Source organism: Phoca vitulina, unplaced genomic scaffold (genome assembly GCF_004348235.1).
Source record: "Phoca vitulina isolate PV1807 unplaced genomic scaffold, GSC_HSeal_1.0 scaffold8, whole genome shotgun sequence".
Taxonomy (NCBI): Eukaryota; Metazoa; Chordata; class Mammalia; order Carnivora; family Phocidae; genus Phoca; species Phoca vitulina.
In genome coordinates, this window is record NW_022589711.1 from 26,151,218 (window position 1) to 26,168,268 (window position 17,051).

The 17,051-nt window shown below is 35.1% G+C and overlaps 1 protein-coding gene across 5 annotated transcripts in view; it reads right to left on the reverse strand.

The window, feature by feature from the left end:
* SENP7 (SUMO specific peptidase 7) overlaps nucleotides 1-17,051 on the reverse strand; it is a 139,884-nt gene that overhangs the window by 59,659 nt on the left and 63,174 nt on the right. For 3 of the 5 annotated variants that reach the window (XM_032406434.1, XM_032406435.1, XM_032406433.1), the window contains one exon: nucleotides 6,239-6,436. The exons of the other annotated variants lie outside the window; for them this stretch is intronic. In XM_032406434.1, the coding sequence (XP_032262325.1) occupies nucleotides 6,239-6,436 (198 nt within the window). The remainder of the gene's footprint in view (nucleotides 1-6,238; nucleotides 6,437-17,051) is intronic. 5 annotated transcript variants of the gene reach the window in all.

The following is a 17,051-nucleotide window of genomic DNA, read 5'->3' on the forward strand; positions in this document are numbered from 1 at the left end:
TATGAAATAAATCACTAAAAAAAACTTCAACTAGGGGCACCTGGGTGGATCAGTCGTTAAGCATCTGCCTTTGGCTCAGGTCATGATCCCAGGGTCCTGGGATCGAGCCCCGCATTGGGCTCCCTGCTCGGCGGGAAGCCTGCTTCTCCCTCTCCCACTCCCCCTGCTTGTGTTCCCTCTCTCGCTGTGTCTCTCTCTGTCAAATAAGTAAATAAAATCTTTAAAAAAAAACAAAAAACAAAAAACTTCAACTATAGTTCAATGAAAACTCATCTGTGTTTCTCAATACTTTAGGGGAAGTACAGAAATAGTAGCAGATATAATTTTATTCAGGTTAGAATTATCTCTTTTCAGATAAATACCTTAATGTAAATAAATTTTACTTAAAGATATGAGAGAATCTGAAAAATTGATAACTCATTTTAAGAATTGATAATATACTCTTTTTATGGTCCCCTATCATTACTGAATTCTAAAATGTGGTTTATAATAAAAATAATATAAAAACTGTAGCATTTCAGTAAAGAGAAAATTTAGGGCACATAAGGAAACACATCAAAGAAATGTCAGCTCTCATTTAGTATCTGTTTAAATGCCTGACTATAATATGTTTAAGTATGTTTTAAAATGTTGAGTCCCTAAAAAAAGCTGTCTCTACAAATAGAAGAGATGGATTCCATAAAAGATTACTTCTGTACAAAGTGTTGAAGACAATAATCAACAACAACAAAAAGTACAAATATCAGCAAGCAAATTGTAAATTTTAAAGATCGGAATTCTCTTCTCAGTAATAAATGATCACCATATTCTTGTATAGTTTATTTTGCCACTAGATTTAAAGAAAGCAAAAAGCAAAGAAGATATGAAAAAAGAATCTTGGAGGATAAATAAAACCTTTTAAGTTAAACAAACAGCTGAAAGTCTGTCCTAAAAGAGAAAAATATCAAAACTGACCCAAAAGCCATGTGAAAAAATTATATACCAAACTGCAGTAGAACCTGCATCTCTAAAGCACAAGAACCCTAGAGGGCCTTTTAAGCTATCAGAAGGTCAAGGCACTATCTCAGCAGCAGTATACCTTTCAATGAGATAGCATTCTTAGAATGTGAACAAAATGCCACAAGAAAAAAATTAAAGAATAAGTAGAATATTTAAAGGTCAATAATTTAGATATCATAGAAAATATGTCATAAAGTCCAATTCCTGCTTTACTTATGAAAAAAGCTAAATTTCGGAAGAGTGAAAAGCACTGTGGTACAGGAATCAAGAACAATGACTCTAGAGTCAGACAAAAATAGGATCAGGTTCTGATTTCAGCACCTAATAATATAACTTAGTCAAGTTATTTACCATAATTTTTCCTCTTAGCATTGATCTTCTCATCTCTAAAATTAGGAGAAAATCTACCTTACAAAGTTAAAATGAAATGAGATATTAGATGTAAAGCAGTTAGTACAAGTCCTGGCACACAGTAAATACATAGTAAAAGGAAACTCGCTTTTATTTTCCTATTATTGAAGTCTTCCTCAAAGTTATAAATTATCCTTTCAAATGGTCCTTAATTGTCCTAATTTATCATACTCTGCAATCTTGATGAAAACATCTTATTAGAAAAGTACATAACTCGGGGCGCCTGGGTGGCTCAGTCGTTAGGCGTCTGCCTTGGGCTCAGGTCATGATCCTGGGGGTCCTGGGATTGAGCCCCGCATTGGGATCCCTGCTCGGCGGCTCCCTGCTCAGTGGGAAGCCTGCTTCTCCCTCTCCCACTCCCCCTGCTTGTGTTCCCTCTCTCGCTATGTCTCTCTCTGTCAAATAAATAAATAAAATCTTAAAAAAAAAAAAAAGTACATAACTAAATAGTTAGCAATGCCTATAGTACACCACGGCCATATCCCAAACATCTTTCATCAACTATTTGCAACTCATGTAATTTGGGTACCTTGAAGAAACAGAGTTCTGTGTGAGAGCCTTAGAGAATACAAATCTTTATACTGATGACTAAGTTCATAATACCTAAGCCATCTTTTGGTATACGACTATTTAAGTTAGCATTGCCATGGAAATTTCATGGCTAGTCAGAATTTCAAAAGATTCTGAATTTTCACAAGAAATATATAAAGGTGTATATTTCATCTTTCACACTAACTCAATATGGAAGAAAGGACCAAAAAACCGTCCTTTCACAGACTATCCAATTTTTTTTCCTGAGTATGTAAGTAATAACAGTAAGTAAAATAAAATGGCATTTATTTAAGTTTATTTACTAATATTATGAAATCACATTTCAAAATATAATATGCTAAACCAAAGCAGAAACAAATTTTGCAATGCAGTGAGATGAAGCAGAAAGTATACTGGCCTGAGAATTAATGCCATTTATTGATTATTTCTCTGCATGGTTATTTTCTCTGATTCTTAATTTTTTCAATTATAAATTGTGGAGTCCTTACCAGCATAAGTAGCAAGGTAAATGTAAGGTTCAAATAATTTAATAAATGAGAAAAATTGGTAGGAGCTATTAATATAAACTTCATGTTAAAAGCAAATTTTTAAAGAGATGCAACGCTTGTTGAAAGACAACATAATTGTATCTGGTAATAAAGCTACAGCAAGCAAAAAATTACAGTACTAATTTAGTTTTCATTTTGTTTTCATTTAGATGAATGCCTTTCTAAAACTGTATTATGTGACATTTTATAGGGTTCTCATAAATCCATTCTTATCTCAATGATATAATTCAAAACATACTTTCTAAATCAGTTTAAGCTATGTAGAGAAAACAATTTTAATTGCTCAATAATTCTTAAAAGTGATTCACAGATTTTCTAAATTTGCTCTTTTCTTTTACTAAGCTAAATTTTAAGTGAATAAATTGTCATTCAACTAAAATTACACTGGCTTAAAGAAATCTTAAGGTGCCAGAAATACTATAGTATCCAAAAAGTCTTACCATCACAATAACTAAATTATGTAATTTTTAAAAACTTCAAACATGTGTAAATTTAAGAGAAAAATGAATAAATATAATTAGGGATATTCCAAGAACTGGGACCTAACTCTTCTTAATGAAAGATGGGTACACTGTCTCCATATTTCTCTAATAATTTCCTGGTGCCAACTGATGAAAAGAGGAGAAAGACAGTTTATCTTCTCAAAAGCCTTGTATATGTGTCCCAGTAGGTTCTTTCTTGCCTAATGACCAAGGTTTATAAATGTCTGAAAGTTATGTCTCAGGAAAATAGATGTGAATCACATATGGAAATAAAATATACACTAAAATACTGTTTACTTATTTAAACAGAAATTTGTACATTCCACATACTGCTACTTTGGTATTTCTAAAACTCTTGACCCTTTTCTTCATTATTTAAGAAGATGGATTTGGATTATGTTTTCTGTTTTTCTTCTCAATGTTACCAAGAAATTAAAAGGCTAAATTGTCCTGACATAAAAGGACCATCTAAAATGGTTTAGATCCTAAAATGCAAATAAAATTTCTAAAAAAAAAAATGTCATTTTGGTGACTGAATGAGTAATTTTGGTTTACTTAATAGTTTAATTTAGGATGAAATTAAAAGCCAAAAATAAATTTTCCTCCCTTTCATCTCTCTGAAATGAGGTCCTACCTAAGTAAAACTGAAAATAAGACAAAAAGCATCATGTTAAAGTTAAGCAAAGACTGAAGAAAGAATAAGTCTCCTATTCCACATAGCAAGTCCTATACAGAAAACATTACCCAAACCTATACCTTTAAACTGTTCTCCAATGTTCTTATTTGAAGCTTGTAATATCTCTTTTTCTGGTTGTCACCAAAATTACAGAACAAATAACTGGTTCTAATGGATGAAAATACATTTCAGTCAAAGAGACAGGAGATGTAATTCTGCTGAGAAGCAACCTCTTCCTTGAATTCAGCAAAAATTGATTGGGTATTCAGTTATGCACCCAGCAATGTGCCCAGGTATTAGTATCAGAGTAAAAATAATAAAATGTAGTTGCTGCCCTTGTGAAGCTTACTGTCAGGGAGGCAGAGAAACTAAATAGTGTGATAAGTGCTATGATATATGACCAGGCTGCTTAACAAGAGAAAAAACAGGATTAAACACAAATTAGGGTGTGGAATCAAGGAAACTATCCCAAAAAGATGGCATATGAATTCAATGTTGAAGACTAAAAGATGTCCGTAAAAGGGAAAAGGAGAATTGTTTCCAAAATAAGAGAACAAACAGCATGAGCTCAAAGGTATAAAACAGGACATTCACTGAGCTACCACTAGTTCCCTAGAGACTAAAGCCCAGTTATGAATGTGGAAGAGACAGACACAAAGCTAGAGATAGACAAAGGTGAGATCATTAAGGGCCTTGTATGCAAAGCTAAGGAGTTTGAGCTTTATCCTGGAGGTTATATGGAGCCACAGAAAGACAGATGTTAAACTAGAGAGCAAAAAGTAACATCTGCCTTTCAGAATGAATAACTTAGCAACAATATAGAGAAATATTCAAGAAAAAAAAAAAAAACACCAAACACAGGAAGCCCAATACTATCATAGTAATAAAGGCACAGTTATCACAGCTTGACTGGGGCAGTGGCAATAAAAATGGAGAAGAGATCATTTCAAGACAGATTTAGGAGGCAAAAATAACTATACATGAAAAATGACTGGATAGGGCGCCTGGGTGGCTCAGTTGGTTAAGCGACTGCCTTCGGCTCAGGTCATGATCCTGGAGTCCCTGGATCGAGTCCCGCATCGGGCTCCCTGCTCGGCAGGGAGTCTGCTTCGCCCTCTGACCCTATCCCCTCTCATGTGTTCTCTCTCTCTCATTCTCTCTCTCAAATAAATAAATAAAATCTTTAAAAAAAAAAAAAAAGAAAAATGACTGGATATAAAGGATATGAGAGAAAGAGGAGTCATATACTCAGACAGAGAGGGGATACAGAAATAGGAATAAGTCTAAGAACAAAGATAATGCATTCACTTTGGAACAAGTTCAATTTAGGACCCCTGGAGCTGCGAGAAAAGGTCTGGACTAGCTGGTAGTTCACCCCAGGAAGTGAAAGGAAAACATACAAACACACACACACACAAACACATACACACACACACACACAAACACACACACACAGTAAAAACCAAATTAGAATCTTATTGGGACTTTTAACTTCATACTACATTTCAGTTTCATGAACATATAATCCAGCCCCTACCTGACTGACTCTAAGATTTAGGGTGCCTTAGACAGTTAAATTTATATCAGGTATGATCTAATAAGGAAATTCATTTTCTTAGCTTTTTGTTTTGGCCTTTTTTTAAAGAAGTGTCCTCCTTTAAAATTAATATACAGCTATCTACTTTTATTTTTTAAATAACTGTGTGGAAAGTTAGCAGTTTTTATCTGGACTTGGCTTAAAGCACTTATATACTACCATTTAGATTACACACCATATATAACCAAAGCACTACCTAGCTAATGACAAGTTATTCTAATTGAAAGCAAAGTACTTTCCTCAAAACATATTCATTTAAGGGTTAAAACTGTAAATGACACATTAAAAATATTATGTTACAGATCACAAATTCCCAGAGCTAATTCCAGACTCCATACACAATTCCTTTAAAAAATATAAAATAAAACTGGTCTTATTTTCTAAATTAAACTGTATATTTATTATTAAAAATCTGGGGTAATATTTCAATATCAGCTCCTTTTTTTAAAAATGCATGTAAAATACAAGAAAGCTCACAAAGTCAAAAGTGGCAAGGACTTAAATAATATTTAATAGGTATGCTAAAGATGCAGAAAATAAAAATGAACTATTAATTCTGTAAACTCTGTCAAGACATAAATAGATAAGTATATATACTTTTCTTTATTTTCTCCATTCTAGCATACCTTTCATGTTATTTAAACTGGGTCCTTACTTATCTATCTATATATGTATCTTCATTTTATATCATAAATGAATCTCTAAAAATATGTATATGTGAAACACATTATAAAGTAAGTTAAATGTACTAAGATACTTGGCTTTAAAAATAATTTTATGTCAACTTAATGAAGTGCAAAACTATCATTAACTTTGTAAATTGAGATTGTCAGCTTTAAGATTAGAGTGGGGCATACCTGTATATGCAGATTTTCTTAAAAATCATTTCCAACAATCTTAACAATTTTAAGATTATTGGACTTCTACTATTTCAATGTGGTAGGTTGAACAAAATCAATACTGAACAACATACCTTTTAGATAAATTAAGGCTTTGGTGAAGAGGTTCTAATTTTTGACATGTCTCTAGGCTGTCAACAGATGTCGAAGGCAATGAGTCTGATTGCACCTTGTTGGCATCACATAAATTAGCATCGTTTCTAGGTAGGGTCTTTCTGAATTTTCGTCCTAAATCCGTCCATAGGACATTCGTCAACACAACTTTGAGTTGCCTGTTACACACATAAATAATTAAAACATAAAGTACTAAACATTGTATAATACATGAAGTAATCACAAACTATACCAAAAGAAAACCTCCAGAAATTCTCGATTTCAGTTCTTCAATCAATTAACTAGAGTAATAAATAAGTAAAATATTTGCTTAACCATTCTCAAATATATATTAAAAAGTAAAGTCTATTTTACTTAAACTGTAATTTTCTTCAGAATTCTGTCTGGTATACTACAACTGTGGCCACACACATGTATAGCTGCTGGGATTCATGATAACCCATCTGTGCCTATTTATACTTTCAGTGAAACAACAATACACATCTGCATAACTCACCACAGGAGGCAACCACTTCCTGCACTATAATTGTGTTCTTAGTATTTGTTGATTAGGAAAGCATTATTAAAAGTAAAGGTGAGGGGAGCCTAGGTGGCTCAGTCGGTTAAGCGTCTGACTCTTGATTTTGCCTCAGGTCATGATCTCAGGGTCATGAAATCAAGCCCCGCATGGGGCTCCGCACTCAGTGCAAGTCTGCTTGAGATTTTCTAGCTCTCCTTCTGTCCCTCACCCTGCTCACATGTGCTCACGCTCTCTCTCTAAAAATAAAATCTTTAAAACTAAAGGTGAAACATTATATCATCTACAGTCTCAGTAAGTCTACACAGTCTTATGTCTTCATAGTCTTAAGATATAGACTTAATTTTACCTTATTTCTACAAATAGGTCAATTTAAAACATTTACTTTTACTGTACCTATACCCTTTTCAAAACTAAAACTGATAAATGCAAGCAGCTTCAGCTTTTTGCCTCACTACATTTTGGCCATTATTCATTCAATATATCTTTTGCTGATAATACTTGAAGAACTGTGTTCAGTTCTGGAACCAGAGAATAATAGTTCTTGCATTAGTGTGCACAGGCTACCAAATGGACTCAAAACAATGTCAAAGGAGAAATGTCTGAATTGGACATGTTTAATCAGAAGAGTGTCTATTCTATTGCCTGGGCCCCATTTTAGCATTGCTTCTTTAACAAATGTAAGAATATTAAAAAACAGGAGTGCCTGGCTGGCTCAGCTGGTGGAATATGTGACTCTTGATCTCAGGGTTATGAGTTTGAATCCCATTGGGTGTAAAGATTACTTAAAAATCGTAAAAAAAAAAAAAAAAAAAAGAAAGAAAGAATATTAAGAAACAGAAAGCAAAGTGCTCATATATTTTAAAGATAAAACAGATCTTGGGGTGCCTGGCTGGCTCAGTTGGTAAAGCATGCAACTCCTGATTTTGGGGTCATGAGTTCAAGCCCCCCGTTGGGCCTAGAGCTTACTTAAAAAATAAATAAAAGATAAACTAAGTCTCAAAGACATCACTTGTTTGCAGCTGCCACTTTGGGCTATCTTCAGACCATCTGGAAGGAGGCAGTATAAGTCTTCAGGAAAACCTCCATAGAATGCACTGAAACTCCAAATATTTTGAGTTAAAAATATTGTTTTTTAATCTATAGATTTTAGAATTATCATTAAATAATAAAGAGATAAGTGACATGTCTATGAATAAATAATTCATTCTTCATTCAACAAATACTTACCAAATACCTTCTAGCAAAACAACTGTACTAGCACAATCTAGAGATTCAGCAACAAACAAGATGGTTGCAGTGCCTGCCTTCATGGAGCTTACATTCCAGAGAAGAACCACCCAATTAATTACTTAATTACAATTGTGATGAGTGATATGAAGTTAAAGTACAGAGACTGCACTTCTTCTAAACTAGGTCAAGGAAGATTTTACCTAAAATATGACCTTTGAGCTGAAGCTAGACACTATCCAAAAGAAACAGGTGGAAAATAAAGAGCAGTCCAAAAAGGGGGACAAAATACAAATGATCTGATATGAGTAAAGCTTGTTGAAGAAAATCAAAGGACTTACCTGGCTCAACTGCTTAGACTGAAGAGGAAATTTGTACAAGATAAGGATGGACAGTTAGGCAGGACCGATGAACTATATTAATGATTTGAGATTTTATGTCAAGAACAATAGAAATTCACTAGTTTTAACAAAAGAATGATGAGCTCACAGCTGCATTATTAAAAGATCACTTTGATGTCTTATGAAGAATGAAATGGAAGCACTAAGGTTAAGCATTATAAAAATGAATTTAGAGAGGTAACAATGACTTTATCAGGGGCAGTTTAGTGGAATGGTGGGAGCAGAAACAGAATACAGTGGGATGAGTAAATGGAAAAGGAGGAAAGGGATATAGCAAATGTAGGCAGTTGACATATGACTGAAAGGGGGATCCAGAACAAGAGCTCAAGACAAACGTGAGATGCAGGAAAAGTTTTCTTAGTAATTGGTTCATTAGTTAGTTAGCTTAAGACAGAAGACATCTCTGTAAGTTTAAGTGCCTAGGGAAGAGGTCAACAGAATAAGAGAGGCTGAAGATAAAAAGACAGAATAATTAACACAGTAAATTTCTTAAGAAATGGTAAGAGCTAATATTTTTTTAACATACACTATATACCAGTTACTATGCTAACCATTTTCCAATGATTTACTTCATTTAAACCTCACAACTACTCTATGAGGTACAATGGTAATTCTTCTGCAATTAAGACCAAGATAGAACGATTAATAACTAAGCCCAAAGTAAAATGGGTGAGTAGTGAAAGTAGGATCCAAAACCATACACTCTCAACTCTACTGCCAGCACTTTTAACTTCTCCACTATGCTAATTTATGATGGAAGAAGAGGCATCCCCATTCCTTCCTCCAGGAAGTAAAAGGAACAAAGATCACCTTTTCAAAGTGATAGGAAAGGTAAAGGAACAAAGGCTTGAGAAGAGAAAGATTTCAAATCATCACTGTGGAGAGGGAGAACACAAGCAGATTAGAGAAACACAGTAGGACTATCTTGCAGTTTAGGCATCCAGTGAGATTAATAACCATGAATTTATAATGCCACAAATATACTCTGTTTTGTGATTTTTTTTCCACCACTGCTCAGCCACCTTTGTGTCAGCCCAATGCAAAAAAAAGATAATTAGGTTCACAGGTGATTATTAACTACAAAAGAGAAAGGCACCTTTATAAGAAATCTGACAGCTACCACCTTAACCAATGATCAAATGTAGAATCATCAACAGGGGGACAAGCAAACCTTATGTATCCTCTGATATGATGCAATAAGCAAATGACATCAGCTATGAAGTATTTTTGCCAAAAATTTAAGGTGAATCTATCTAATCCATGAGGACGAACCCAGATAAATCATAAAAGTCTAGAATATAGGACATTAGAGAAGACAACTGGCCTAAACTCTTCAAAAAAGTCAATGTCATGATTTTTAATAAACAAGACAGAAAGGGTTATTCTAAGATTAAGAGCCTAATGAGACTTAATAACCAAAATATATGATGCATACACTTCAATTTGATCCTATATTTTAAAAAGTAATAAAATAGGGGTGCCTGGGTGGCTCCGTCAGTTAAGCATCCGACTCTTGATTTCAGCTCAGGTCATGATCTCAGGGCTGTGAGACTGAGCCCTGCATTGGGATCCACACTGAGAATGGAGCCTGCTTAAGATTCTCTTTCCCTCTCCCTCTACCCTTCCTCCCACCCCTCTCTCTTCTCTCCCTCTCTAAAAAAAATAGTAATAATTTTTTTAAAAAAGTAATAAAAAATATTTTGGGGACATTTAGGAAATTCTGATTAATTCTAGACTCTATAGTAGATAACAAAATGAAATTACTATTAAATTTCTTCATAATATACTGTGGTAATATTTAAGAAAATGTCCTTGTTCTTAGGAAATGCAGGTTGAAATTCTACTTTCAAATGTTTCTAGGAAAAATGTATATTTTTATCTCTACATGTGTATATGTGATATGCACTTACATGCATGTATGAAGAGACTAAAAGAAGGCAAGTGTGGATTAAAGTTAACAACTGGGGGGCGCCTGGGTGGCTCAGACGGTTTAAGTGTCTGCCTTTGGCTCAGGTCATGATCCCGGGGTCCTGGGATCGAGCCCCACATAGGGCTCCCTGCCGAGCAGGGAGCCTTCTTCTCCCTCTCCCTCTGCCTGCCGCTCCCCCTGCTTGTACTCTCTCCCTGTCTAATAAAAAAATTAAAAGTCTTTAAAAAAAAAAAAAGTTAACAACTGGGGAATCTAGATGAGGGATGCATAGGAGTGTTTATTATACTCTTGACAAAATAATCCCATGTCTGGAATCCTATGTCAAGAAAAGTATGAAATACAGGGGAAAAATTTATGCACAGAGATATTCATCATGGTATAATTTATAAAAGCAGCAAACGAAAAGCAACCTTCAATGCCAAGAAACAGCAGAATGGTTAATTAAACCAAGGTAAAGCCACTTTAGCAAATGTTACTTATTAGTCTCTTAAAATCTTCTACTTTAAATTTTAAGGTAGCTAGCTATCTCTGTGTTATTTTCTTTTTTCTACTTGTCTTCATTTGTTTTCTTTTTTTTTTTTTTAAGATTTATTTATTTAGGGGTGCCTGGGTGGCTCCGTCGGTGAAGCGTCTGCCTTCGGCTCAGGTCATGATCCCAGTGTCCTGGGATCGAGTCCCGCGCATCAGGCTCCCTGCTCAGAGGGAAGCCTGCTTCTCCCTCTCCCACTCCCCTTGCTTGTGTTTCCTCTCTTGCTGTGTCTCTCTCTGTCAAATAAAAAATATTTATTTGAGAGAAAGAGAGAGAGCGGGAAGGACAGAGGGAAAGGAAGAAAGAATCTCAAGCAGACTCCTGCTGAGCCCAGAGCCCAACGTGGAGCTTGATCTCACCACCCTGAGATCAGGACCTAAGTGAAAACCAAGAGTAGGAAGCATAACAGGTTGTGCCACCCAGGCACCCCTTTATTTCTATTTTCTATACAAAGCAAGCACTATTCATATGAAAAGAAATGTCAACTAATTAACTTTATCTTAAAGAATGGTCAAGAGTTAGGTTTACCTAGCGAAAAACTATCGCTTCACTAGTGAATATGTACTTTTTACATTTAGGAAATTAGACTATTCATTTAAAAGATTTTGCAACAGCGTGGAGGGATGGAGTAACTAGGTAATGGACATTAAGGAGGGCATGTGATATAATGAGCACTGGATCTTATATAAGACTAATGAATCACAGACCCGCACCTCTGAAACCAATCATACATTACATGTTAATTTAAAAAAATAAAATAAAATAAAAATAAAAGATTTTGCAAGAGGGGCGTCTGGGTGGCTCAGTCCATTAAGCGGCCGACTCTTGATTCTGGCTCAGGTCATGATCTCAGGGTGGTGAGACTGAGCCCCGCATCCGGCTCTGCACTGGGAGTAGAGCCTGCTTAAGATTCTCTCTCCCTCTCCTTCTGCCCCTCCCTCCCCGCTTGTGCATGCTCTCGCTCTCTAAAAAAAAAAGTAAATAAATAAATAAAAGCTTTTACAAGGGTACAGCTTAAAATTCTAAGTGATAAAATAAAAATATTTATAAAATCTTAAGGATATATATGGCATACTTTTGGTCTAACAGGAAAACTAGTGAAAATTAGTAATTTGCTAAATTATTTGGAAAATTATCTTAATGGTAATTTTAACAATTTTAAATATGAAAATATCCAATGTTGGAAAAAGCCATTTTTCTATTCACCCAGACCAATTAAGAATTTATGTTGGAGGGGTATCAGGGTGGTTCAGTCGGTTGAGTGACCGACTCTTGGTTTCGGCTCAGGTCAGGATCTCATGGGTCAAGAAATCGAGCCCCTGTGATTCTGAACTCCTTGCTCAATGGGAGTCTGCTTGAGATTTTCTCTTCCCAATCCCTCTGCCCCTCCCTCCACTCACTCTAAAATAGATAAATAAATCTCTCTCTCTCTCAAATAAATAAATCTTTTTTTTTAAAAAAGAATTTATGTTGGAAAATAATAAACCATTGCTCATTTTACTGATTGTTCTAATAATGTGACTCTAAATGAAAAAGACAATTGAGATTCTCTGGGGAAAATATTTATTTCATGTTTATATATTTGGCTTTATTGTATAATTGTAATTTGGCTGACTAGTAACACCCTAAAGCACAAGTCAGAACACTTTTTTAAAAATTAAACATTTTTACCTTAATATTTTCTTTTTTCCCCAAAATATTAAGATAAAAAATGTTTAATTTCTACATTTAAATACCATAAGATTTCTATGGATACTGGAATAGAAATTAAGGGTGAAGGACAACATTCAAATCATACAAAATAAAACCTAAACTTTATATTTTGGAAACCACACTTAAGTAGAAATACTATACAAAAAAAAAGGTAAGAAATTCAGGAGACAGGTTGATTTTATTTTTTTAAGATTTTATTTACTTATTTGTCACACAGAGAGAGAGAGAGAGCACAAGCAGGGGAAGCGGCAGGCAGAGGGAGAAGCAGGCTCCCCACTGAGTAAGGAGCCTGATGTGGGACTCGATCCCAGGACCCTGGGATCATGACCTGAGCTGAAGGCAGACGTTTAACTGATTGAGCCACCCAGGCATCCCAACAGGTTGATTTTAAAGGAGAGAAAAGCAGTTATAACTGCAAAGACACAAGAAAAGTTCTGTGGTAGTTTTCTATTCTGTAGTGGTAGTTACCAAAGTATATTTGCCTTATATAAAATTTTAAATTATAATAAATAATTTATTGTTTTCCTTTTATTTATCTTTTTGGTAGGTGCATTACATTTTGCAGTATAAATAAAGAACAGAGAACAGCTAAACAGAGAACTCCACCTAACCCAACATTCTATATACCATTCCTGCTAAAGTACTTGCCTAGGCTTTTTAAAAGTATCCAATTATCTACTTTAGGAAATATCCCTCTCTAAGCTCTCAACCATTATACTACTATTAATTTACAGTTGACCTTTGAACAACATGGGTTTGAATTGTGCAGGTCTACTTATATAAAGACTTTTTTGGATGAATACAGTACAGTACTCTAATTGTATTTTTCCTTTCCTTATGATTTAACAACATTGTCTTTTCTCAAGCTTACTTTAAGAATACAGTATATAATACATAGATCATACAAAATATATGTTAACTGTTTATGTTTTTGGTCAACAATTGGCTAATAGTAGTTCAGTTTTTGGAGTTGGAAGTTAAATGCAGGTTTTCTACTGAGCAAAGGGGTTGGCACCACTAAACCCCACGTTGTTCAAGGATCCAATCTAATTTCATTTACAAGGGAAATAATTACTGATCTATGCACTCAGAGTCTAAAAAATATTACTCCTAGAAATAAAAAAAAACACTATATTTTTTCTAGAGTACTATTTTATACATTTGAAAACCTCTAATTATAGGAAAATTCAGCATAACTACAGCAGAAAAAATCAATTATTTTTGCCTATGAACAAAACACATATTCTAGGTTTTCTTAAAAAGTACAAATTTTGGGGGGCACCTGGGTGCCTCAGTCACTTAAGCACCTGACAACAGCTCAGGTCATGATCTCAGGGTCCTGGGATCAAGTCCCTGAGCCTCTCTCTCTCTCTCTCTCTTCTCTGCCCCTCCCGTCCACTCCTGCTCTCTCTCTCTAATAAATAAATAAAATCTTTTTTAAAAAATTTCAAAAATTTTAATTATGATTTTTAACAAAAGCAGTTTACTCAATGAATATATAAATATGAGTTAACTATATAACTTGGCTAAAAAAAAAATGAGAAATCAGAAAAAACAATCATTTCTCAAAACTTGGAGTCCTATTTTTTGGTTCTGGAAACGAGCCAGAATAAAAGCAGTGTTTTAATTTCTTTTTTCATAATTTGAGAGCATTTCTTGTCCTTCAAAAACAATGGGTGTAGGATATCAGAATATGCCACCCCAAAATGTGTCACTTTGGCACAAGGACTGTTTTGAACTGAAGACAACTGAGAAACAGCAAATGCCAAAAAAAAAATCTTTGTCCACGCACCACTTGCCTAAATGCTATTCATCACTAGAAATTCTTAGGAGCTCAGAGATGGAATCTACATAACAAGCCTAAACTTTATTTTCCATTAGTTTCCTCCATATATTTACTTTCCCATAGTTTGCCATCGTTGGAAGTCTCAAAACTTTTTCCTTTGTCTTGTCACTTCTCTAGAAATCTATTATTCACTGTTAGACACTACATAAGCCCAAGTTGTATCTACCCCTTTGAGTTACTCATCACAGAATATCTACCTCATAGATGCACATTGCATGTGTTAGTAAACTCTGTTTTTGTCTAATAAATCTGTATTTTGTCAGTCTAACTTGCATGGCCTCAGCCAGAGAACTGAGAAGGGCAGAGGAAAAAGGTTTTTTCTCTACATGGACAACATATTTGAACACCTCACAAGAAAAAGACGTATGAGGAAGGTATGTGCTATGGTGAGCGCTGTGAATTGTGTAAGACTGATGAATCACAGAGCTGTACCCCTGAAACAAATAATACATCATATGTTAATAAAAAAAATAAAAAGAAGAGAAAAGAAAAAGACATATTAATGGCCAACATGCATATGAAAAGATGCTCAGTATTATTTATCTTATCTTTCTGAGCTTAGAAAACCGGGGAAGAGAGCAAAAAATTTCTATAGACAGTTGGAGAAGATACAAAAGGCCAGTAAGTATAAGAAAATATGCTCAATATTGTTATTCACCAAGCAAAAGTGATTAAAACCACAATAAGATACCACTGCACACCTATAACAAGGGAGGGGCTGAATTTTCCTATAATTCCCACTGGTGGGAATATAAAATGGACGATCACTTTCGGAAAACAGTTGGCAGTTTCTTACAAAATTAAAAATGCACTTTCAATGACTCAGCAATCCAGCTCCTAGGTATTTACCCCAAAGAAATGAAAACATACCCACACAGGCATTTGTAAATGAATATTCACAGCAGCTTTATTCATAGTAGGAAAAAACTGGAAACAATCCAAATGTCCACCAAGAGCTGAATGGATCTGAAAGGGCTAAAAACATGTCACCCCTAAAATATGCCACATTGGCATATAATTTTGAACTGAAGCCACTTGAGAAATAGCAAGTGCAGGAAAGGCTCTTTGACCTCCCCTTTCTACCTGAAGGCAGGTCCTAAAATTTCCCATGAGAAAGGTGCCTTTTCTATACCAGGAAGACATTCTTATCACTGCAGACTGAGAGTAGACACCAAAATGGATCTGTACAAACAAACCTACTAAAATAACCCTTATCTTCCATTAGTTTCCCCCATATACTTCTCGTCGCTTTCCCACAATTTGTGCACCTAGAAACACAAACCCTTTTCTTTTGTCTTGTCACTTCACAAATTTATTGTTCTTTGTTAAAAAGATATATAGGATGTCAGTCCTAACCATGTCTTTAGGTCTTCATATTTCCTAAGAGCTTCCATGTGCAATTTTAAAAACTCAAATAATATTTGTATGTTCTTTTCCTGTTGATCTGTCTTACCAGCTTAATTCAAAAGCCCAGCCAAAGAACCTAAGAGGGTAATATAGACAAATCTCCAAAACATGCTCAGTGAAAAAAAACAGACATTGGGGTGCCTGGCTGGCTCAGTCAGTAGAGCATGCCACTCTTGATCTAAGGATTGTAAATTCAAGCCCCATGTTGGGTGTAGAGATTACTTAAAAATAAAATATTAAAAAAAAAAAAACTGATACAAACGAATATACATACTTTGTTTTCATATATTCCCAACTCTAGAAAGACAAACCTAATCTATAGTGACAGCAGATCAGTAACTAGGATTGGAGGTGGGTGGGCTTGGGGAATAAGTGGGAAAGGGCACATGGAAAGTCTCTGGGGAAGTAGGTATGTTCACAGATTGTGGTGGTAGTGCTAACATGGGTATAAAAATGTGTTAAAATTCATCAAAACAGGGGCGCTCAGGTGGTGCAATCGGTTAAGCATGACTCTTGGTTTCCGCTCAGGTCATGATCTTAGGGTTGTGAGATAGAGCCCCGAGTGGGGCTCCATGCTCAGCGCAGTCTGCTTGGGATTCTCTCTTCCTCTTCCCCTGCCCCTCCAACACCGCCCCCCACCACCACATGCATTCTCTCTAAATAAATAAATAAATCTTTTTCTTGAAATTTCATCAAAATATACACATAAGATGTGTGTACTTTATTAGATATAAAATATACATCAATAAAGGTGATCAAAAGTCATTAAGAGGGGCGCCTGGATGGCTCGGTCGGTTAAATGTCTGCCTTCAGCTGGGGTCGTGATTCTCAGGGTCCTGGGAACAAGCCCTGAGTCGGACTCCCTGCTCGGCAGGTGGGAGGGGTGGTCTGCTTCTCCCTCTGAGCCCTCTGCCTCTGCCTCCTCTCCCCTGCTCATGCTCTGCCTCTGTCTCTCTCTCTCTCAAATAAATAAAATCGTAAAAGAAAAAATAAGTCATTAAGAATATGCAAATTTATATTGCTTTAGAAAATGAGTCTACCTATTTCGTTTTCCTTATCAAAATCCAAATTAAATGAACTAAATAAGTAACATTTTTATTAATTTATACATGTATACTTTGCAAAATTTGGATTGAAAAATTCATTAGAATAAGTTCAAGGGCTCTAAAAGATCATCATCACTACAGTATGCCTTGGATG